The 24572-nt window shown below is 40.6% G+C and overlaps 1 protein-coding gene across 1 annotated transcript; it reads left to right on the forward strand.

The window, feature by feature from the left end:
- The first annotated feature begins 2437 nt into the window (after positions 1-2437).
- epdr1 (ependymin related 1) lies at positions 2438-22662 on the forward strand. The gene is made up of 3 exons (XM_043688795.2): positions 2438-2719; positions 16495-16703; positions 21414-22662. Exons 1-3 carry the CDS (start codon positions 2475-2477, stop codon positions 21608-21610), a joined length of 651 nt encoding a protein of 216 aa, XP_043544730.1. The 5' UTR covers positions 2438-2474; the 3' UTR covers positions 21611-22662.
- Positions 22663-24572: the final 1910 nt, after the last annotated feature.

Below are 24572 nucleotides of genomic sequence, written 5' to 3' on the forward strand. Positions count from 1 at the left end.
GCCTACCTCTCTTACCTTTCCTGGAGTTAACCCATCTATATGACTGTATCTGAACATTTCTTCCTTCCTACGACTGCCATCCATCACACCCACTTGCTCTTGTAAATTCTTCATCGCCTCTAACTGTCACTCCAACTGATCTATTCTATCTGATAGGATTCACAACCAACGGCATTTATTGCAGATGTAATCCTCAGTAACTTGTAAACTCTCCTAAACTCCCACATCTGACAAGAAGAGCATATCGCTCTACTAACGGCCATTTTTGCTTCTTCCAACCTACAGACCCAGAAAATAGCACCATCTTATTCCTCTACAAAACTCTGCTCCGGGCTAACTTAATAGTTATGGCTTATTTTTTTTAAGTTTAATCAAGAAACATATCTCAATAAAACATATAATCAAGAAAGAACCCACTCCACTCACTACTGCAGACTTACAGCAAGGCCACACTTAAAACTGAGGAAGCCATGTCAGCATGCTGTTTTGAATGGTGGCAGCATCTAAACTCATGGGATACATTGGTAGCAGCACTCCCTCTCATTTTCATTCTGGCTGTGCAGGCCTCCAAGGTCCATGTGTGGTAGTGGCTCTGGAACCAGAAGTCAATGCTGCAATTGCATTTTGATGCATATTGATACATGCAGAACTCTAGAGCAGAACAGCCACACAACTTAGAGGGAACATTAGTAGGTCATTAATGAGGCAAATTTGGTAAGATGCAACAAGAAAACTCACTTGGTGCCCCAAAGTCTCTCCAACATTACATGTAAGGAACATGATGAAACTCTCTCTAATTGTAAGGATGAGTGCAGCTTCCAACAACACTGAACAAGCCTGATACCACCCAAGCAAAGCAGCCAGCTTGATCAGCACTTCATCTGTTAGCCTAAATATCTACCTCCCTCCTCCACTGCAATGCACAGTAATTGGTCATAATAGAGAAACCTTTAGAGGCTTCATTTACAAAACCACCCTAACCCACAGTCTCCAGTACCTTGAAGAACAGTAGCAACAGATACTTAGTAATAGCACAACCTTAAATTTAACTCCATCTCAATTTGGGACACTTTTAACCAACACTTCACTATTGCTGGGTCAAATCTGAAACTCCTTATCTAACAGGCAATCAATATACTATGCAAATTGTTAGTCCAATTTGTTATCAGAACCTTCACCAATGAACTACAGAGATTTAACATGGGAGCTGAGCACAACTTTCTCAAGGGCAATAAGTGGAGTGATAAATGGTAGCTTTCTCATTGACACCCAGTCACAGAGTTTGCAAAAAGAAAGTATTATTTGAGACTATCAATGGATTGGGGGGGGGAGGTTTTTTTGCAAACAAAATATTACTTTGAAATAAAAAAGGAGAGAAAAAAAAGAACAGCCCATCATTTGGAGGTGGTCCAGTATTTTCCAGACTGGATCAATCTCTGCACTCAGGTGTGTGCCATATGTTTGTAGTTGAGTGCAGCTTGAGGTTGATAATGGGACCTTTGCTTTTCCTGCTTTGTCCAGATCTTGGTGTGCAGGGGGTAGTTTCAAAGTTTGCAGATAACACAAAACTTGGAAGAATTGTGAACAGTGAGGAGTACAATGTAAAACTACAAGAGGACATAGAAAGTTGGTAGAGGAGGTGGAGAAGTGGCAGCTGAATTGCAATGCAAAGAGGTGTGAGAGAATAGCATTTTGGTCAAACACCAAAAGAATGTAAAATGGGGGTACAATTCTAAGGAAGGCGGTCCATAAGCAGAGGATTTGGTCTTATATATGCACAGATTACTTAGAAGTGTCAGGACAGGTGGGAAGTGAAATAGATAAAGTATCTCGAAACCTTGGTTAAATTAACAGGGTCATACTTTACATGAGTAAGAAAGTGATGTCCAACTTAAACACCTGTTTGACCTCAGCTGGAGCATTGTGTACATTTCTCAGTGCCACATTGTGGGAAGCATAATGTAGAAGTAGTTTACAAGAATGATTCAAGTGGTAAGAACCTCAGTAATGAGGACTGATTGAAGAAATTGGGATTGCACTACTTAGAGGGAGAGAGGATGTCTCAGAGGAGCTCTGATGAAGATTTTCAAAGTCAAATGTGAGCTAGATACATTTGATAGTGAGAAACTTTCCCACTTGCAAAAGGAACAAGAACTGAAGGGCATAGATTTAAAATGATGTACAAAAGAAGCAAGGGTAAAGTGAGAAAAAAATACATTTCTCACTCAGCCAGTAGTTACTGTTATGGAATACAACACTTGGAGCAGATTCAATTAAGGTATGAGATGGTGATTTGGGGAGTTGAAATAAAGCAGGAGATGCCTGCTTAACAAGCAAGCACCAATGGACAGAGTGCCCTTTTTCAGTGCTGGGCCGTTTGATTGACCACCTGGCTCGCGCATGGTGCTGGTCACGCGAGCGGTGACGCGGGCAGCGGTTAGACTCCGAATTGTGGGGAACGTTCGAGCCCAGTGATGGAGCGCGTAGGTTTGGTCGTGGCGCGCTTCGTGCCGCTGCTCTGCTGCCTCACCCTGGCGCTCGGCATCCCCCGAGTCGACGTGCAACCCAAGCCGTGCCAGGCCCCGGAGCAATGGGAAGGCAGGGCCGTCGTTTACGACCACAGCACGGGCAGGAATAATCGGGTACTTCTTTCATACGATGGCAAAAACCAGCGCGTCCGGGTCCTGGAGGAAAGGAAAGGTCACATTCCCTGCAAAAAGTAGGTATTCGCTTACACTATCCGCGCCCGTGTTGCGGTTGTCAAGTTTTTCTCTCTTTTTTTATGTTTCGCTTGTCCCGAATTACATCCTTCGCTGCCTTTCCCTCCCCCTGTTTCTAAACCAGCCCATCCCGCGTTTCAGAAAGCACGGAGTGATTGAGGGCTGTATGAACCGCCTATTTCCAGTCCGTGTAGGCCACACAAACTGCCCTAAGCCGATGTCTGTGCTTCACATGACCTTCCTTTTCTCACTCGATCTTCCTGTCCTTTTCTCATCGCTTATTCATTTCCGCCATTTAGCGCCTTCCAACTTGGTAGTATTTTCGGTTAAATGAGATTTCCTCCGAACCCCTTGGTGAATTTACTACAGGTATTCTCCCCGCCCCACAATGACCGTGGAGCAAAAGCGTACAGTTCTGGAGAAGCATCACTGGACCCGCAACATTAACACTGCTTTCTCTCCATAGATGCTGCCAGACCTGAGTTTTCCAGCTGTTCCTGATTTCTAACATCTGTTCTTTGGCTTTTTGACCATGGAGGTAGTTTGCTGCTCCACCTTAACACAGCCTCAACAAATCCCTATTTTGAATGACTTGAAGGATGGGGAGCTATCCATCATATTTTACTCATAGTACTGTACAGTGATATGTAGATTAAGGCATAACATTTACAGAGAATGTAAAAGATTACTTTAATGGATAAAACTATTGAGTTCACTGTGGCCTCATTCATTTGTGACTAAAAATGGATAAAATACAGTACTTAGAATGTTGGAAAACTGATCCAAAGAAATCTGTGACAGATGTCCAGGTATTGAGTTCATTAAAATGTCATTAGCAGGTATAGAAAATAATTGAAGTTAGCAGAGAGTTAGAATTCATGGAAGTCTGAATCCTGCTTTAGCTATACATAGTCTTGGTTAAACTTTGCCTGGGATACTGTTATCGGTTCTGACCACCACACCTTTTAAAAAAGTATTATGGCCTTGGAGGAAGGTAACATAATGTTACCCAGGACTTTACGCAAGGACTTAGAAAGTCGAAGGTAGTTTGAATGAAGTTTAGATATTCAGGGGACCGATAGAAACTATTATCACAGGCTGCCAAATCTAGAATTTTGGCAGGAGCATAATCAAAAAAAGTTGACAGACCTTTGGGAGAGTTATTAGTCAGAGTCGTATGTACAATTCTGGCTGTCCTGCTGTGGCATGTTCTTTATTTGACTGGAAAGAGTGTGTAAAAAAAAAAAAAGACTTGATGTTACTGAAACTGGAAGGTTTGATTTGTATGGAGAGGCAAGATGGGCTGGGACATTCTCCCTCAAGTGTAGCAGGCTGAGGGGTGACCTTGTAGAAGTTTATAAAATCATGAGGGACATGGATAAGGTAAATAGCCAAGGTCTATTTCCTAGGGTAGGGAAGTCCAAAACTAGAGAGCGTAGGTTTAAGGTGAAAGGAGAAAGATTTAGAAGGGATCTGAGGACCATCTCTTTCCACAGATGGTGTGTATGGAATGAGTTGCCAGAGAAACCAGTAAACATTTCTTCATTGAAGAGATATCAGAAGCTTGGTCCTCTTCAAATGGCAATTGAAGCTAGTCCTTTGTTAATTTTTAAACAGATTAATGCAATTAGCTAACAGTTTGAGGTAAAGCTGAGGTCATATGAACTTAGGTTGTGAATCAATTCACTAAACTGTGGGCTCCTGAGGTTATGTACAGATCCCCTCAGTAAATCTTGCAATCTTTACATTGCATTATCCAATACATTATTAACTAGATCTTTTGGATTTTTGCCCCAGTGAGTTATTCCATACATTGATCACTACTGTGTGAGAAAGTAAACTACTTAAATAGCCATTTCAGATCAGCTATTAGTTTGAAGTGATGCCATTTATTGTGAAGATTAATGTTGGACAGTTCATGCTAAATTTAATTTTAAAGGGTTTATAAGAAAAGAGAGTTGAAGCTACTGGTGTCTATCAGTTTGATAAACTGTCCTGACACTTCAGTGTATTGAATAATACATGTAACACTTCTCCTTTTTATAAGTAGAGGCACAGAGTACAAAAGTCAGAAAAGTACCCCAATTTTGCATACAATATTAGTTTCACCATAGTTTATGTATTATGTCTCACTTCAATTTAGAAGAGCCAGGATGGCTGTGAAAGGGGTTCAGAAAATATTTAATGGCTCCATGGTTAAGAAATCACAAGTATATGGAGAGATGGGGAAGCTGACCTTCTCCTTGGAGCAGGAAATGCAAGAGTAAATGGTAAAGTTGCCACAGCCTTGCCAGATCGTAGAGCGCTCACTCGTTTATGCTGGTTTAAATAGTCACCATGCCTCAGGCAAGAGGAGATTTTGAAAAGGTGAGTCCTTCATTGCAACCTTAGCCAGTGCAGGAATTGAACCCTCACTTTCAGTGTAAACCAGCCATTTAGCCCACTGAGCTAACCAACCCCATGTCTGATTAGATTTGATAACAATGTTGAAAATCATGAATGGTTTGAGGATTCAAGAGTTTCACAGTAGTTGAAGAGCCAAGATTCCAAAGGACAGATTTAAAACAGTTATCAAAAGAACCAGAGGCAACATGCGAAAAAAGTGGGGGGTTTTCCCAAGCAATGAACTAGGGGCTGTCAAAATTTGGGATGATAACATAAAATCCAGAATTTCTCTAGTCTTAATATTATGTTAATCAGTCAAACCTACACTATAATGACTTGTGAATCTGTCTGATATCGCAGGTTGCTCCCAGGCAGTGTTTGATTGCATATTTCCAGGTTCCTTCTGCTATAGTAAATTGATTTCACCACTGAAATTAAACTATGGAGCTAGATGAGAGGAAGGATTTTTCAATTCATTTAATGCCAGTAACAAAATATACTAAGTGATTGTACTAAATTTAAAAAGTAAAGTTTTTTTAGGAATGTGCATATCTGCTTTATTCCTAGCCCTCTGCTCCAAACTCCATCTAGTTCCTTAAATTCTAAGGCTTAAGTGACTTCTGTTCCTAACAGAATGGAACCGTGTCACACACTTGATGATATTCTATTTACCATTTAAACCACCTGTTGTTCAAGACATTTACATTTTGCGATATTTCAGTTTAGTCCTAATGCTGTCTCCAGTTCCTGATTTAAAATTATTTATTCTCATGGTCTTTTTCTCTTTCACTGAGGGTTGTGCCTTTGGAGTTACTTCCCTCAAAACACAGTAGAAGCAAATCTGTGTAAATGTTTTTAAGGCAGAAGTAGATTTTTGATTATCAAGAGAATGAAAGGTTATTTAGGGATATGTAAGAATATAAAAGCTAAACAAAGACCAGGTCAGCCAAATTATTATTGAATGGCAGAGTACTCTGAAAGTTCTAGTGTTCTACTTTTGTTCCTTGTTCATGTGTAAACTGCTTTGGTGACAACATAGATTCTTATGCCTATTAAGTAAGTTTTAAAACTTTTCTGCCTCATTTCAAACTGTTTTGCTGACTATCCCTGACTACTTGCATGCTGAACGTTGCCCTAACTCCTATATGTGGCACCCTTTATTCACCTGTCTTCTGAAATTCCATCACTAAAGGCAATGCTGTGGACGCAGTATCTGCCCCCTAGACAAAGTCCGAATAAGTTTGGTTAAACAAACCTACCTTTTCAAAACTCATGTTGACTTTTTTATTTTTTCCACCACTGGGATAAGTAGACTATTGTTTGAGTTTTTGGCTCCTTTTATAAAGATTTGTTAAATTTGCTCTTCAATCTTTTGGTGCTGTCATCCTAATATCAGTAATGGATGGTAAAATTACTTATTATAAAACAAAGAACTGTAGATATTGAAAATCTGAAACACAAAGTTCTGGAGAAGGGTCACTGGACCCAAAACGTCAACTCTTTTTTTTTCTCTACAGTTTAGTGCCAGACCTACTGAGTTTTCTAACAATGTTGGTCTTTGTATTTCTACTATTTTTTTTGGTTCCTTTTGAATTTTTCTTGTGCATTCCATCTGGTCCTGGATGCTTGAATGAGTGTGCCATTTTTATCTGTTGTAATATCAATCTGGAATTGTTATCATTTCTACTTTGTTAGTCTCTTCAGCTGAAAAGTGGAACAAAGTAGCTATTAATTCTACCATTTTACTATCATGCATGTATTCTATATTCCTTTCATTTCACTATGCTATTAGCCTGGCTCACTTTTACCAATGTCAAAATTTGCCATAATCTTAATTTGATGGTCGTGGCAATTTCTATGCATGTACCAAATACGTGAAACATTAAATTTTTTTAACAAAAGGGTCAAGAAACATGCCTCAAAATAGTTAACTGAGCACAAAATAAGCTTTAAAAATTGCCCATTTCAGAAGATCCAATGCAAATTGCTGTCAGTCAGATATTAAAAGATCTCTGATAATCATTTCAACAATTAGTGAGTTTGCGACGTAACAAATGCACTGATAATCAAAAGCACTTCTGTCTCACCATTTGTATAATTTCTTGATTTCAGCTGATCCCCTTTTTGAACTACTATTCAGAATAAAGAAGGCTTTAATCAGACTGCTTAAATGAATTCCAGATAATCTGTTTGTTAAAACCTAATGCATATTCTGGAAAACAAGGGGCAAACACTGATTAAGATCCAGTTAAGAACTGGAAATATAACAACTCCTTAATAAAAAAACCTACACACACGACAGCAGTTTGCAGAGATTGCCTTTTGCCCTGTGTTAAAATACAAAACACACTATATGCCAAGTGACAGAAAACAAGGATAGGATTCGATGATGACTTTTCAGCCCACCAGTGTTTTCTTTTAATTTTCTAATCAACCTGTCCAGTGATGCCATCTCTCAACCTGGAGCAGGTAAGATTTTAACTCGGGCCTTCTGATCCAGAGATGGGCTCTCCACCAGTTTGCCTGTGGACAAAGTTGAATTGCCAACAGTTGTGGATTGATGGAAGGTTTGAAATCCAGCTGGATTCAAGTCTTTGGAAAGTGGCCACAGTCACCTTTTTAAGGTGGTCAAAAATACTCATTTGAAATTATCAGGTTCTCGAAGAGACTAGGACTTGCAGCTCCTGAGATTGCCTTCCCTACCGACCTTGTGTCTGAGAAGACCAGAAAATTAATTCTTGAAAGAATTGCTGGGCAATAACTAACAGGCAGGCTCCCATGGCCTTTTCAAAACCAGACTTTTCAAAAATTAAAGGCCATAAACCCCATCTCTTGTATCTCGAAGCTTGCTTTGTCTCCTCTCTGAAGTCGCTTTTTGCAAAACAGCAGGTAGATCACAGCACACAGTCAACAGTTTAATATATCTCCCAAGAAGTTAATTGTACAACCCTATCCAATTCAAAGTATTTAAACAGTTCTGTTTCTTCTTTCCAGTCCTTAAATATAGATGTGTATTCTCAAACACCCGAAGATGGTACGTGAGTCTAGACTTGAAACTGGTCTTAATCCTTTATGTACCATGACTAAATTGAAGATGCTAACATTATGCAAGTGTTTAGGCAATGAAATTTAATAAATTTTTAATTAGTAGTGAAATCTATAGAAACATTGTTTAAACAAAAACTCCCTCCTTCAAACAAAAAATTTTAAATGAAAATATATCCTGAACTGCATATTGTCTTAAAGTTGCAGAAAATGCTTGATTTACATGGCATTGGTTTGTCTTTGAAATCTGCAAGTATTATATTAATATAAATATACTCAAAACATGCATGTCTCCATTAGTTGCAATTAATTGATTGTGGGTTGTGCAAAATGCTTCTACATTCCCTTCTGTTTGTGAACCCAACCCCCATGCTTAAATAAAGCTCTACATGATATTTGGAAGTGACCACAGGTTACAAGACACCCCACTCAGGTTTCACCCATTAATCTTATCCATCTGTTTTCCACCAATCTTTGTTTAGTCTGTGTTTTTCATATTTAGAATTCCCTTGCCCATCTGTTTTGGACTTCCATCTTCTCTGACAGCTAGCTCCTATATCCATACAACCTAACAATATCTAAATATTCTTGACAAAAAAAAAATCAATTTAGCTTTCATGGTAATTCTTCCTTGGGACTTCTTAGAATTTCGTCTTATTTGTCTTTCCAGCAGTCTAATACTTTATGCAATTAGTCAAAATTCAGTCTAAACTTATGAGGGAGATTTGCAACTCTTAATGCACTGAAACTTGAATAAAATTGCATTTTAATTGTCTGGAATTATTTCAAAAGTGATAGCAATTTCACAATATCTTTTTTTATTAACAGTAACTGGTGAAGGAATAGACCACAAATTGAGTTTCCACAAATTGAGTGAATTACACACTACTCCATATTAGAGCTTGTAGTCCATCCTCATGGTTAAAACAAAATTGCTAGGTTTGCACTATAAATACAGGTGAATTTTCAGACACTGAAGACTGATATCCCGCTGTAAGTACTCTATAAACAGTAACCTATGGTGTTTGTATGCATTCCAACCTTGGAGGTGTAGAGAGGAAATAATAAATTGGTGTCTCAATTCTCTAAGTAGCAAAGAGCCCTTTACTTTTAATTTTGTACCTTTCAAAAAATTTTCATTTTGTACCTAGTCAATATTCCTTTAAGATCTAGGTTTTTTTGACTGTTTTCTTTCAGTACCTGGTCCCTTAAGTTTTTCTCTGCATGTTTTCTAGGGAAAAGGTCTCCTTGGTCCTTTCCAGGCTTCTATGTAGCCATGCTTCACTGTATTTAGCAGGAACCTTGGTCTTCATTCAATCTGTCTTTCCCTTTGTCTTGCTTCCTATATCTAATTTGATTTTAATTCACAACTTCCTTCTGTTCACTTTTTCAAAGTTAGTTGACTTGGGTATCTGCCCTTGCTCTCATGTACAGTTAACTAACAAAGTATAAACAATCTTGGCTCAGTTTACATCCTTCACCTTTGTACTGCACCAAAGCAACTCCAGGTTGTTACTGTTTGATATTTGGTGACAGCAACTCAATCCAAAAAGGCTGAGACACCATTTTCAAGCTTTCAAAATCTACTCTTTTTTTTTTATTATTGTCATTTTTGTTACCTTTAATGGAGTCTCTTGAAACCACATTTTTCATATTCTATACTGAAATGAGCAGATACATTATAGTTGACTTGAGAATTATTTACATTTCCAAGAAGAAAGCATGCTCTTCAAAGATGCTTATACATGATCACCTCTGTTTTTATGTAATGAATTACTGTGCCACTTGAGATGACATTTGTGAGGTCAAGGATATACTTAAAAAATTTCTTGCATTTTGTATCATTTGGGGACAGGCTTATTTGGTTGAAACTATATAGTACTTTTTTGGAAGCTTCTAACTGGATTAATGTTATTGGCAAATAATTAAATTGCCTACCACCATAACAAAGTTACATAGCCAAGATTTATTTATATTATAGACACCAAAGTTTGTAATTTGCGTGGGGATGACCACTTACAACAGGGTTGTGATTAAAAATATCCTTTTTCATTTCCTACCTGTTGGTTAAAGACTTTTGACTGATTCATATCAACAACAAGCGCTATACTTATTTTTGTCTCACTATTAGCAGCATGGGGTAATCTAAAAATGCAGTGACCTTTTTTTTCCTTTGCAATGGAAAACTCTCAACAGGAACAATGTTATATTTTTGTAGCAATATTTTAAGTTGTGCCCTCCTTGATACTGTTTTGTAACTTGTCCTTGAAAGAAAAGATAAAAAAGCATTGCCCATGTCAGTCACGGAGCAGAATTGAAAGCTTATTTGACGAAAATCCTTTCATCATGAAATAGACGATCTTTCTGTGAAAGAAACCCCATGTTTCTGGAGGTTTTTGTCTGTAATGGCTAAAAATATTTAGTGCAAGTAGAGTCATGTCTAGCAGCTTTATATCACAAAACAAGTTGCATTTATCGAGCTGCCTTGAGATGATTTTCCAAGGTGCTTTGCAGGAGCATAATTAGACAAATGGAGATTGACTCAAACAATTCTTTTAACTTATTTAAAGAGGTAGTTTTTAAACAGGGTCAACAAGAAGAGTTTTTATGGAGAAATCAAAGCATGGAGCAAGGTGGCTGAAGGTTTGGCTAATGCTGGAGTTGTACTGTATGGAAATATGATTCTGGATCAGTGGTGCTGGAAGAGCATAGCAATTCAGGCAGCATCCGAGGACAGGCAAAATCGACGTTTCTGGCAAAAGCCCTTCATCAGGAATAAAGGCAGAGAGCCTGAAGCGTGGAGAGATAAGCTAGAGGAGGGTGGGGGTGGGGATAGAGTAGCATAGAGTACAATAGGTCAGTGGGGGAGGAGATGAAGGTGATAGGTCAGGGAGGAGAGGGTGGAGTGGATAGGTGGAAAAGGAGCTAGGCAGGTCGGACAAGTTCAGGGGACAGTGTTGAGCTGGAGGTTAGAAACTAGGATGAGGTGGGGGAAGGGGAAATGAGGAAGCTGTTGAAATCCACATTGATGCCCTGGGGTTGAAGTGTTCCGACGCAGAAAATGAGGCGTTCTTCTTCCATGCGTCTGGTGGTGAGGGAGCAGCGGTGGAGGAGGCCCAGCACCTCCATATCCTCGGCAGAGTGGGAGAGGGAGTTGAAATGTTGGGCCACGCGGCGGTTTGATTGATTGGTGCGGGTGTCTCGGAGATGTTCCCTAAAGCGCTCTGCTAGGAGGCGCCCAGTCTCTCCAATGTAGAGGAGACCGCATCGGGAGCAACGGATACAATAAATGATATCAGTGGATTTGCAGGTAAAACTTTGGATGTGGAAGGCTCCTTTAGGGCCTTGGATGGAGGTGAGGGAGGAGGTGTGGGCACAGGTTTTACAGTTCCTGCGGTGGCAGGGGAAAGTGCCAGGATGGGAGGGTGGGTCGTAGGGGGGGCGTGGACCTGACCAGGTAGTCACGGAGAGAACGGTCTTTGCGGAAGGCGGAGAGGGGTGGGGAGGGAAATATATCCCTGGTGGTGGGGTCTGTTTGGAGGTGGCGGAAATGTCGGCGGATGATTTGTATTATGAGAAGGTTGGTAGGGTGGAAGGTGAGCACCAGGGGCGTTCTGTCCTTGTTGCGGTTGGAGGGGTTGGGTCTGAGGGCGGAGGTGCAGGATGTGGACGAGATGCGTTGGAGGGCATCTTTAACCACGTGGGAAGGGAAATTGTGGTCTCTAAAGAAGGAGGCCATCTGGTGTGTTCTATGGTGGAACTGGTCCTCCTGGGAGCAGATATGGCGGAGGAATTGGGAATACGGGATGGCATTTTTGCAAGAGGTAGGGTGGGAAGAGGTGTAATCCAGGTAGCTGTGGGAGTCGGTGGGTTTGTAGAAAATGTCAGTGTCAAGTCGGTTGTCACTGATGGAGAGGTCCAGGAAGGGGAGGGAGGTGTCAGAGATGGTCCAGGTAAATTTAAGGTCAGGGTGGAATGTGTTGGTGAAGTTGATGAATTGCTCGACCTCCTCGCGGGAGCACGAGGTGGCGCCAATGCAGTCATCAATGTAGCGGAGGAAGAGGTGGGGAGTGGTGCCGGTGTAATTACGGAAGATCAACTGCTCTACGTAGCCAACAAAGAGACAGGCATAGCTGGGGCCCATACGTGTGCCCATGGCTACCCCTTTGGTCTGGAGGAAGTGGGAGGATGCAAAGGCGAAATTGTTAAGGGTGAGGACCAGTTCGGCCAAACGAATGAGTGTGTCGGTGGAGGGGTACTGTTGGGCACGTCTAGAGAGGAAAAAACTGAGGGCTTGGAGGCCCTGGTCATGGTGGATGGAGGTGTAGAGGGATTGGATATCCATGATGAAGATGAGGCATTGGGGGCCGGGGAAACGGAAGTCTTGGAGGAGGTGGAGGGCGTGGGTGGTGTCTCGAACGTATGTGGGGAGTTCCTGGACTAGGGGGGATAGGACAGTGTCGAGGTAGGTAGAGATGAGTTCAGTGGGGCAGGAGCATGCTGAGCCAATGGGTCGGCCAGGGTGGTCAGGCTTGTGGATCTTGGGAAGGAGGTAGAACTGGGCAGTGCGGGGTTCCCGGACTATGAGGTTGGAAGCTGTGGGTGGGAGATCTCCTGAGTTGATGAGGTTCTGTATGGTCTGGGAGATAATGGTTTGGTGATGGGGGGTGGGGTCATGGCCAAAGGGGCGGTAGGAAGAGGTGTCCTCGAGTTGGCGTTTGGCTTCAGCGATGTAGAGGTCAGTGCGCCAGACTACTACTGCGCCCCCTTTATCCGCTGGCTTGATGGTGAGGTCGGGATTGGAGCAGAGGGATTGGAGGGCTGTGCGTTGTGAGGGTGAGAGGTTGGGGTGGGGGAGGGGGGTCGACAGGTTGAGGTGGTTAATGTCCCGGCGGCAGTTGGAAATGAAGAGGTCAAGGGCAGGTATTAGGCCAGCGCGGGGTGTCCAGGTGGATGCATTTTGTTGGAGGTGGGCAAAGGGGTCCTCGGAAGACGGGCGGGAATCCTGATTGTGAAAGTAAGCTCGGAGGCGACGGAAGAATTGTTCGATGTCACGGCGTGTATTAAATTCATTGATGCGTGGACGGAGGGGGACGAAGGTGAGTCCTTTGCTGAGGACTGATCGTTCGTCCTCAGTGAGGGGGAGGTCTGGAGGGATGGTGAAAACTCGGCAGGGCTGGGAGCTGGTGTGGGTGTAGAGCTGGGAGTGGGGTCGGAGCCAGTACCTGGAGTGGGTGTGATGGTGGGGGAATGGGGGTAGAGTCATGAGCAGGGGTAGTGTTCCCCTCTGGGTTCTGCGGGGTGGGGATAGTGACAGTGGGGTCTGTGGGGGGGGCATGTCAGCAGAATGCAGGTGAGTGGCGCTGGTGGGGGCGGAAGTGGTGGCAGACACGGCAGTAGGGGTGGTGGAAGTCACTGAGCGTGTGGCATCAGCGATGATGTGAGGGGCAGAAGTGGCTGTGGGAGTGGCCATGATGGGAGCAGAAGTGACATCATCAATCAGCCTGGGGGTGGTAGCTGCATCAGCTGCATGGCTAATGATGTTTCTGAGGCCAGGGGAATCTTCTAGAATGTTTGAGGAGCGCTGGTTATGGAGGTGAGTGTTTGAGGAGCGCTGGTTATGGAGGTGGGTTTGAGGAGCGCTGGTTCATGCCAACCAGATATTCTAAATTTAATGTCGTCCCATTTGACCCATATCCCTTAACTCTTCCTATTCATATACCTGCCCAGATGCCTTTTAAAAGTTGTAATTGTTCCAGCTTCCACCTCTTCTGGCAGTAAATTCGATACACGCCATCTGTGGAAAAAGTTGCCCCTTAGATCCCTTTTAAATTTTTGCCTTCTCACCTTAAAACCACATTCCCTAGCTTAGGCTCCCTTACCCAAAGGTAAAAGACCCTGTTTATTCACCCTATCGATGTCCCTCAGATGTTTAAAAACCTCTAAGGTCACCCCTCGGCCCCTCTCTCATTCCAGGGTAAATAACCCCAGCTTATTCAACATCTCCCTATAGGTCCAAGCCTCATGATCTGACAAAGGTTGAGTGAGTAAACCAGGAAAATGAGAGAACAACTTTCTAGTGTCAAGCCTGTCAAGTCCCTTCAAAATTTACGTTTCAGTGAGATTGTTTCTTTGTTGTTCTGTCTTAGTATATATCCTTCTTTATGGCATCTAAAACTGTGCATGTGTATCTGAGATATGGTCTCCAATCCCCTTGTGATTTCAAATAAAATATTTACCTTTTTTGTTATGATCCCAGATAAGTCTGAAACTTGGCTTGATAGTTTGTTTTATTTTGGTTGTAACAAGGAGGTCTCACTGAGATCAGCGCACACTTGCAGTTTTCATTTTAACAGAAGTATTTTATTGGTAAAATAAGCCCATTTTATTTATCACAAATTCAAAGTGTTTTAAACAGTGACCATATAATTACCATTAATCTCAAAACACTCCTTTACTCGGTTAAGTGGACAAAAATCTGGAATGTGGAGTATAGTGTGGGAAAATGTAAAGTTCTTCACTTTGGCAGGAAGGAAAAAAGAAAATATTACTTGTATGGAGAATGACAGTGGAATTCCAAGATTCAGAGGGATCTATGTGTTCTAATGTGAGCCACAAATACAGAGGAACCCCGACTATCTGAATATCAGATTATCCGACAAGATTGCAAGGTCCTGATGCTCGGCGAAACAGTTATCTGGCATTCGATTATTCAGGATTCAATTTAACTGAATGAAATACTGCCCTCCCATGTCCTTAGGATAATCGAGGTTTCTCTGTAGTTGGTTTGCAGGTACAGCTTGTAATCAAGTAAGTTAATTAGATGCTGTCCTCTCTTTACAGAGAAAGTGAACATAAAAATAAGGATGTTAAGCTTCAGTTTTACAGGGCATTGAGACCAAATCTCATACTGGGTGCAGTTTTCATCTCCTTTATTTAAGGGTACGTTCAGAGGAAGTTTCCTGGAAAGAATGGGTTGCCTTCTGAGGATGGGTTGAACAGACTTGAGTTGAGAAATGTGACCAGTGGGTTGATTTGAACTATACAAGATTCTGAAAGATCTTGACAAGTTGGATGAAGAAAAATGTTTCCACTTGGTGAGTTCTATATGCACAAAACTAATGCAAATTACAGGATAGGTTGCAAAAATAGTTGCAAGGATCCCACATTCTTTAAATTAAATCTGTGTAAAGTAATGGTTCCTGCCTCAACCAGAGTATTGTGCTACGTTCTGAATATCACTCAAGGATGTGCAGTCATAGGAAAGGATGCAGGAAATATTGAACTTATGTGGAATTGAAGAAACTAAAGCTGACTTTTTAGTTGAGCAAGATTTGATCCAAGGTACTCAAAATAGAGGGGCCCAAAGAGAGTAGATATGGAGGAATGCTTCTCATTCGTGAATAGAAAACCAGAAGCTGCTAACATATCAAGACAAAAGACTAAATTGAGATGAGGGAAAATATTTCTATGCAGTGCCTGAGTGTATGGTGATGGCAGAGTCATTCATGGCTTTCAAAAGAGATTGTTTTTCTTTATGCAATTGTGCACTCATATGGTTGCAGGGAAGAATGCGGGGCTGTGAGGCTATTTGAACTGAGTGTGTGCCATTTCTTTAAAAAGAAACACAATGACTGGCTCCATTTATGCTTTAACCATTCTACTATTCAATCCCTATTCTATACTTCATGTTCAGTAAGCATTCCTCTATTCATGCCAATATTATTCATTTTGAGAGCCTTTGTATTATTATCTAACACAATTGGTCTGTGTGGAGCTGATCCATGCTACCTATGCATCCATATGGATTTCTGCTGGGTGCTCTAGCTTCCTCCCACAATCCAAAGATGTGCAGGTTAGGAGGTTTGACCTGGTGAAGAGGGCTGTGGGGATAGGGAGGGGAGCAGAGTCTGGGTGGGATGCTGTTCAGAGGGTTTGTGCAGACCCAATTGGCCTCTTGCTGCACTGTAGAGATTGTGATTCTTATACAATTCTACATTATCCCCTCTGTGTAGAGCATGTTGACTCTGAACTAAGAGGACAAAGTTGATCTTCGTGTCCAGGAGGATTTTTAAGAATGGAGACGTGAGGCGCAAGTACAAAAGGAAAATTTTTTTAAAATTTAAAATAGTAACAAAAATTCAGACAGTATATTGGCGAGAAGCAGAGTCGATCAACCTTTCATCAGAACAAAAGATCAAAAGTGTGAAAGCTTTTAAACTAGAGGGTGCAGGTGGGAGAACAAAAGGGAAGTTCTGTATTGGGAAGCATGGTACTGGATAGTTATTTACAAAGATCTAGTGGTATTATTTTTCACAATTTTTTTTGTTTTTGATCCTTCTAGATTTTATGAATACATTTATCTGTTTAAAACTCCAGTCCTTTTCAAGATTGAGCAAGTGACAAAACAGTGCTCCAAACTACCCCTCTCTCAGCTGTGGGATCCATACGATATCCCTGAGAACTCCACTTACGAAGATGAATACAGTATTGGTGGACCAGGAGACCAGATTAAGGTTCAAGAATGGTCAGACAGAAAACCTGCTCGTAAATGTAAGTAGCATTCCTCTTGTACAGTTCATTAAAGTGTCATGGTTCAGTCTCTTTGAGACACTGCAGTATAAGAGGCACAAAAGTTATGTTAGTATAGTGGAAATTTTACAAGTAATGCAGAGATGTGGAGTAATGACCCAGAGTCATAAGGCCAGGTCTCACTATAGCAGCTGAGGAGTTTGTTCAGTTAACTAATTCTGTACTAAAAGCCAAGTATCAGTAATCCATGTGGCCAGATTGTCATAAAACCTCATTTAATTTACTGTCCTTTTAAGGAAGGAAGCCTGATATCCATTACCTGCTTTGGCATTAAGTCTAGACCTGCAGCAACATTCAGGAAAAAGATGGAGACAAATGCCAGCTTATGCACACATCCATGAATGATGTTTTAAATTGTTGAGTTCTTGTTTTTCTTTAATAAACAAAAAAAAATCATTTGTGGGTTCTAGTCAGAATTGATTGTATTGGCTTATCATATTATCATAGTCGGTTACAATTTGTCATGGGGATGCTATTATCAGTCTTAATGTTAGAAAGTTCTGAAAATTTCCAGAAAATGTTAATGTCACATTGAAGACATGATTTTCTAAAGCATGTTTCAACAATCTACATCACTGCATATATAAAGGGAAAAGACATAGGTGGTTATAGTGCGTAATCTTCTATTCAGAGTGCAAAACCTGATCATTTAGACGTAAACTTAGTCTGTTTCTTTCCACTAGGCATTTGGTAGTGGCAATAGTATGCCACTTGCTCCAAATTTTAGAAATTTTAACTATGATAATGGCTCTAAAATGAGCCTTTTTTACATCCCATATATTCAAACTCCTAGAGAAACTGTAGCAGTCACTTTGGAGTTCACTGTACACTATCTGGTGTAAATACAATAGAGTTTTAAAACAAAAATAAACAAATCCAGTCACTTTGAATTGCAGTCATGGTGTCTGTTTTAGTTTTGTGACTGAGTTAGAACCCTAAAATTATTACTTTTTAATACTAAATGATCAGTCTTTAAAATAATTGATTTTTTTTAGATTAGATTACATTACAGTGTGGAAACAGGCCCTTCGGCCCAACAAGTCCACACCGACCCGCCGAAGCACAACCCACCCATACCCCTACATTTACCCCTTACCTAACACTACGGGCAATTTAGCATGGCCAATTCACCTGACCTGCACACCTTTGGACTGTGGGAGGAAACCGGAGTACCCGGAGGAAACCCACGCAGACACGGGGAGAATGTGCAAACTCCACACAGTCAGCCGCCTGAGTCGGGAATTGAACCCGGGTCTCTGGCGCTGTGAGGCAGCGGAGATGTTCAGTTATCCGTAGTAGTAATTTCCTGTTGCATTGTGACCTGTACAAGTCAGCAAATAGGTGGCTTATTAAAGCTATCTTGAGGATAATCTCTTACATGTTTAGTAAAAGTTAAATAGTTGAGATTGTCAGACCATTAATTTTGGTCATTACTTTGCATTGTTTAGTTAAGAACTTTGTCCTTAAGGTTGATTACTGAGGTGAAGTGGTACATCACCATGTAATGGGGAAACTAAAAATGGTAATAACTAAGCATATAGAGTCTTAGAGATGTACAGCATTGAAATAGACCCTTCGGTCCAGCCCATCCATGCCGACCAGATATCCCAACCCAATCTAGTCCCACCTGCCAGCACATGGCCCATATCCCTCCAAACCCTTCCTATTCGTATGCTCATCCAAATGCTTCATAAATGTTGCAATTGTACCAGCCTTCACCACTTCCTCTGGCAGTTCATTCCATACCTGTACCACCCTCTGTGTAGAAAAAGTTGCCCCTCTGGTCTCTCTTATATCTTTCCCCCCTCACCCTAAACCTATGCCCTCTAGTTGTGGATTCCCTGACCAGAGAAAAGACTTTGCTTATTTACCCTATCCATGTCCCTCATAATTTTGTAACCTCCATAAGGTCACCCTTCAGCCTCTGACGCTCCAGGGAAAACAGCCACAGCCTGTTCAGCCTCTCCCTATGGCTCAAATTCTCCAACCCTGGCAACATCCTTGAAAATCTTTTTTTGAATCCTTTCAAGTTTCACATCTTTCAGATAGGTTGCATCTTTCAAATTCTCTATTGTGATGATGGCTGTCATTGGATATATTCATGGTTGTGCGATTATTGAACAATCACGAAGTTGAGAGTTCTGCAAAATAAGTTGAAAACTGTATTTGAGTCCAACATAAGATCAGCTGAGAATTTATTAAATGGTGAGCCAACTTGCCAGGTTATATTAATTACTTATCCCTATTTAGCGCAATCTTAACACATGAGCCAAGAAATTAAGTTTCCACGAAAGTGGATGAAAATTGGAAGAGATGACTTAAGTCAATTGGATGGAAAAGCTTCGACCTCTCTTCTCAAAACCCTACAAATTTAATGTTTCCAAGAAAAATATCAATTTTCTTGTTTTGTCATTTAAAACCTTAACCATATCATGCATTAAGACGTTAGGAGTAAAATAGACTAGCTGTGAAATTTGGTTATTTAGGATTAGCAATGTTTGGAATGGGAGCACCCCCAAAAGAAAATTCCCTACATTTGGAATGAATGATAAAATGAGAAGAAATGCTATTAATAGAAAAATGTGATCAGTGTGGCATGGTTATGACAGATATCTGGAGATGGTCATTACTATGAATTGAATAGTTGACAAACCAAACCCTGTTTTAACTGGCAAGAAATCTCTTGATATGGTGCCTTTCAAATGTTTCTTTAGCAATATTTTGAAGTAGTTACTAGAATATCACTTACTTCCCATTGATTAGTTATTATCTCAACTGGAGGAAATTTGGTGAATATTTTGGCATTAACTGGCAAATTACTTAAAACACCCTTGAAACAATGTGGGATTAGGATAGCTTATTTTAGGAATTGGCATGAAGAGATATCCATGTCAAAACCACAAATGTGGACACACAGTCCTATAAATTATAAGATGAGAAAGATGATAAATTCATTAGAGGAAAATTATCCATTGTGTAATTCCAGTTTATCCAGCCTCCCGTAGTGCATGAAACATAGTCACTCTCATCTAAAATCAATAGTCTTTTGGTGCAGTAACCAATGTTTGGGTTAGCAGCAGACCTTCTCCCCATTTGTACTCTACATATATTCAGCACTAATGTCTTAATTATCCTTCAAACTCCAAGTATCTAATAGTGTGTTATTCATTAAATCAAAACCAGTGTTTGATAGGGATGTCACATTTAAACTGAATTGTTGACATCATCTGGTATTCATGTAAATTCATTAACGATTGTTGACTTTTCTGACTTGTGTGCCAATTGGAGTGCATAAAATCAGATAATTGTGGTGCCAACTGATAGCATGTGAGCAGTTTAAAATTTTGAGTTTATGTATCTGAATGTCCATCTCTCCTCCTTGGTGTGTTACCATTGCTAAGATTTGTTTTGAGTCAGATTCCTGGCCTCAAGTCCTGCTTCAGTGTTTGTGCTCTTATTGTGGATTGATACTTCAGTATGCTAATTTCTATTGACAATCTAAGCCATTCTTCCTTGCCACTCTATTCACCATTTCTTCCTTCACTGTTACTTTGTATTCCCTCTCGATTCTTCTATCAACTGTGCTGCTATTCCATGTTTAAATTACTGTAGACAAGCTCAGGCTTCCCTATGCTTTGGTTAGGCTGAGGGGTGACCTTAGAGGTTTGAAAAAGATGCCCCTTAGGTCTCTTTTTTTTAATATATGTACTCTCCGACCCTAAACTATGCCCTCTAGTTCTGGACTCTTCTCTTTCTCTCTCTTCTCCTCCACTCCCCCCTGCACCCCCCACCCCCACCCCCCCCCCCCACAGGCCTCCAGTCTGAAAAGCAACCCTCAGTCTTCTACCTTTTGAGCCAGTTCTGTATCCAAATGGCTAGTTCTCTCTGTATTCAATGAGATCCAACCTTGCTAACCTGTCTCCCATGTGGAGCCTTGTCGAATGCCTTACTGAAGTCCATATAGATCACGTCCACCACTCTGCCCTCATCAATCCTCTTTGTTAGTTCTTTAAAAAACTCAATCAAGTTTGAGACATGATTTCCCAAACACAACGCCATGTTGACTATCCCTAATCAGTCCTTGCCTTTCCAAATACATGTACATCCTATCCCTCCGGATTCCCTCCAACAACTTGCCCAGCACCGACGTCAGGCTCACTGGTCTATAGTTCCCTGGTTTATCCTTACCACCTTTCTTAAACTGTGGCACCACGTTAGCCAACCTCTAGTTTTCCGGCACCTCACCTGTAACTTGACACAAATATCTCGGTAAGAGGCCCAGCAGTGGCTTCCCACAGCGTTGTAGGTACACCTGATCAGGTTCTGAAGATTTGTCCACTTTATCTTGCACATTTCTGAAGTTTATATATACAGTGAATGTCATTAACCCCAACCCACCAATTTCAAACTGTGACCCTTATCATCCATATCTAAACGTGGTCTCTTCTTTCTCCCCCCCCCCGCCCCAAACTACTTTCAGCATCTCATCTGGCAGAGCAGACTCAAATACTTTGCCATCAGATTTTTAGATATTTCTGAAAGAATGGCAAATAACATCAATTCATGCAAGAATGCTGTGTTAGAATCCCCCTTACTTTTTAATGGGCAAATTGAGTAGACTTTCCAGAACCTGGGAACATGCTTACATTTTATCTTTTTTTTTCCCCACAGTTGAAAGATGGATTGGAATATACACAGTTAAGGATTGCTATCCAGTGCAAGAGACATACACCAAGAGCTACAATGTAACAACATCTACTCGCTTTTTTGATCTGCAGCTAGGGATCAGTGACCCATCTGTCTTCACCCCACCAAGTACCTGCCAAGCAGCCAGCCTGGAAGAGATGAGCAATGACTGTTCATTATAGGTATTAGCTGAGGCAACACCATACCATTTATCAAGTGCATCTGTCAGTATCAACTTTTTCTGTAAAATCCCATGAGTTGTCAACTCCTTTTGGCAGCTGGTGTGTAAAGCTGTCTGTTCAATTCTGTGTGAATAGAACTGTTCTGTACACTCATTGATTGTGGTGTTACCAAGAAAAAAGTGGATGTTTTGCTTGCGATCTTCCTTGTTTATACATAAATGTGCTTAAGGCTAGCCTTATTTGGTTGATGCGCATAGCTGAAGCCATCTATAAGCTAACTGCCACCTAGTAATAGTATTGCTACAGACATATACAAGTAATTAAATGTAGTTAACTTTTGTGTTGATTTAATTTCAATCGTTAAGGCTATATCTAACCGGCTAATGCAGTTCTATCTAGGGTACCCACCAACGAATAAGTGATTGAGATTTTATTCTAGTGTTTGTGAATTATAAGCACCATTTTAATGTATTTAGAAAGGTTAAAGCTTTGGCTCAGACATCAATATCTTTGCCTCAAGGGACAGAATTCTTTATTTTACCTTTTTCTTGCTTGAGGAAGAACACATTGAGTTGTTTTTCAGTATCAAAATTGCTTTTGCAATTGTGCAATTAAAAGGTGGAAAATTTGCTTAATACTGCTTCAAGGTACTATGCAGGAATGTCAATTTCTCCAAAATGCAGACAATTCTGTAGAGTACCATCTAAAATTGATGTTGAGAATGAATTTCTCCATGCTGAATTTAATTTCAGCCTCCTGAATTGATAACTTATTCCTCCAGAGTGGCTGGGCTGTAAACTCTGCTTTGCTGTCCTAAGAACTGTTCAGACTCTCATCCTTTTCAAAGAAAACAACTATCCAATTTATTGTTTTGAAGGTGTGCTTTAATTAAATACATGGAAGAACAATTGATTGCTACTACACATTTTAAATGCATAATTCTTTTAAAGATGTATTTGTTTGTAAATTGAATTATTGGTGCAATCACTTAATGTGCAGTGATTTTTTTTTTGTAATTATGACCCATAAAATTAAAGTTTTCCTCCCTATCATTTGCTTTGTCTATACCAACTCCTTTTTAAATCTTGCAATATAAACAAATGTCTGGAATTTAAATATTGCTGTAAACCATGATTCAGTACATTTTTAAGTGGGCCACATTTGTTTTCAGGTGCACCTTTGTAATTATTGATAACTCATTTATTAGATAATGTTAGACATTGTCAACATAGGTGAAGTGGATGGAGTTTTCAGGTTGGTTGTCAGACACAATTAGTTATTAATACCCCTCAGTTATAAACCCATACTAAACTTGCAGCTGCAATTCACAAGGAAAGCATTAATTTCCTAGACACCACATTATTTAGATTGGCACAAGACTTGCATAAATTAACAATTTTTTTTATTTTCAAAATAACTAACACTTCTACAGATACACACCCATGTTCTTCACTAAGCTGGTTAAATCACAGCTAATGTCATTTCATCACAAACAAATATAAAAGCTGAAACATTTTTACCTTTTTTGTTTGTAAGGTAACAAAGTCACCAATTTCATACCAGATCATAAGGGTTTGCTCTCATTAGAGAGAGGCAAATGGCTGGTGGTGGTTTGATCTGAGGTTGAGGGAAAATTTTGTGGTAACCTGAGCTAGTGTGGGCATTGAACCCGTGCTATTAAGCATCACTTTATCACAAACCAGTTGTCTGGCCAACTAAGGTAAACCAACATTTTTATATTGCTTTACAGATCTACATTGAAAACTTGACTGATTTTGATAGCATTCTCTTTTCCTCCAATAATAGCTGTTATCCTTGTTTATCAAGATTCCTTTTTATTTGCAAGGAATGAGTAATCTCAAATTTTCCTGGATTCTGGTTAGCAATGTGTTCTTTTGATTTTTAAAATTAGTCTGTCCCTCTCCCCCTCCCTCTGTGTCCCCCTTGCTATTCCCCTCTTCACACAACCCAACCCTTGCAGGCTCTTCCTCCCACCCCTTGAAGCCAACTCCGGTCAAATGGCCTTGATCACAGGCACTCTCCCTTACTGCTGCCCTTTCCTTTTGTCCCACTGCTCTTCCAATCACATGTTTGTCTCAGGTGTTTTGTTGGTTGAAATGTTCTGCCCATATTTTCTAATTGGGAACTAATTACTGCATATTTAAATATATCAAATAAGCTACATTAGGGGTGGCTTCATTTATTTTATCAAATTCTCGACACAAATGCTTCCAATATGTATTACTTCCCCCAACTAAAGTGCCTGTGGACCCCTTCCTGCACCAGGGTTGTCTACCATGTCTGGGCTATTTTGTGCACTTTTTCCTTCATACTTGCCTCCCCCTCCTCTGAGCTATAATAATAGGATTCTCCTTCTCTCCACTATCCACCCTACCATCTTCCATGTTCAATAGATCATTCTCTGCTATTTTCATCACTTCCATTGTGATGCCATCACAAAACACATCTCCCCTTTTGTCACAACTTAACTGGAAAGTGTCAATAATAGTGCTGCACCTCCACAAGCCATCGTAAAATCCAAATTGGGCCACCAAGATGACCAATTTCCTGGCTATTGTTTCAGGGCAAAAATCAAACCCACCAGGTTTTGTCATTAATAGAAAGTAGCTCTATTATGGTAACATGACTTTATCAGATGGTAGAAGTGGGTACTGCAGATGTTGGCGATTAGAGTCAAAATTAGTGGTGCTGGAAAAGTACAGCAGGTCAGGCAGCATCTGAGGAGCAGGAAAATCAATGTTTCTGGCAAAAGCCCTTCATCAGGATGCCTGCTGTTCGGAGGCTGCCTGACCTGTGCCTTCCCAACACCACTCTAATCTTTAGTAGATAAGAGAGGACTTTCAACTTATTATACAACTTAAACTATAAAAGGTCAAAACCACCAAATACATATGCAGTCACAATTAAGATGTGGTCTGATAGTGTGGGTGGGAAAATAACA

Source organism: Chiloscyllium plagiosum, unplaced genomic scaffold (genome assembly GCF_037043375.1).
Source record: "Chiloscyllium plagiosum isolate Xiang-an unplaced genomic scaffold, Cpla_swu_hap1 HiC_scaffold_4, whole genome shotgun sequence".
Lineage (NCBI taxonomy): Eukaryota > Metazoa > Chordata > Chondrichthyes > Orectolobiformes > Hemiscylliidae > Chiloscyllium > Chiloscyllium plagiosum.

Coding starts and splice junctions, on each gene's coding strand:
- epdr1 (XM_043688795.2), top strand. CDS start 2,475: ATGGAGCGCGTAGGTTTGGTCGTGGCGCGCTTCGTGCCGCTGCTCTGC. Junction 2,720..16,494: donor GGTCACATTCCCTGCAAAAA/GTAGGTATTCGC, acceptor TGATCCTTCTAG/ATTTTATGAATACATTTATC. Junction 16,704..21,413: donor CAGAAAACCTGCTCGTAAAT/GTAAGTAGCATT, acceptor TTTTCCCCACAG/TTGAAAGATGGATTGGAATA.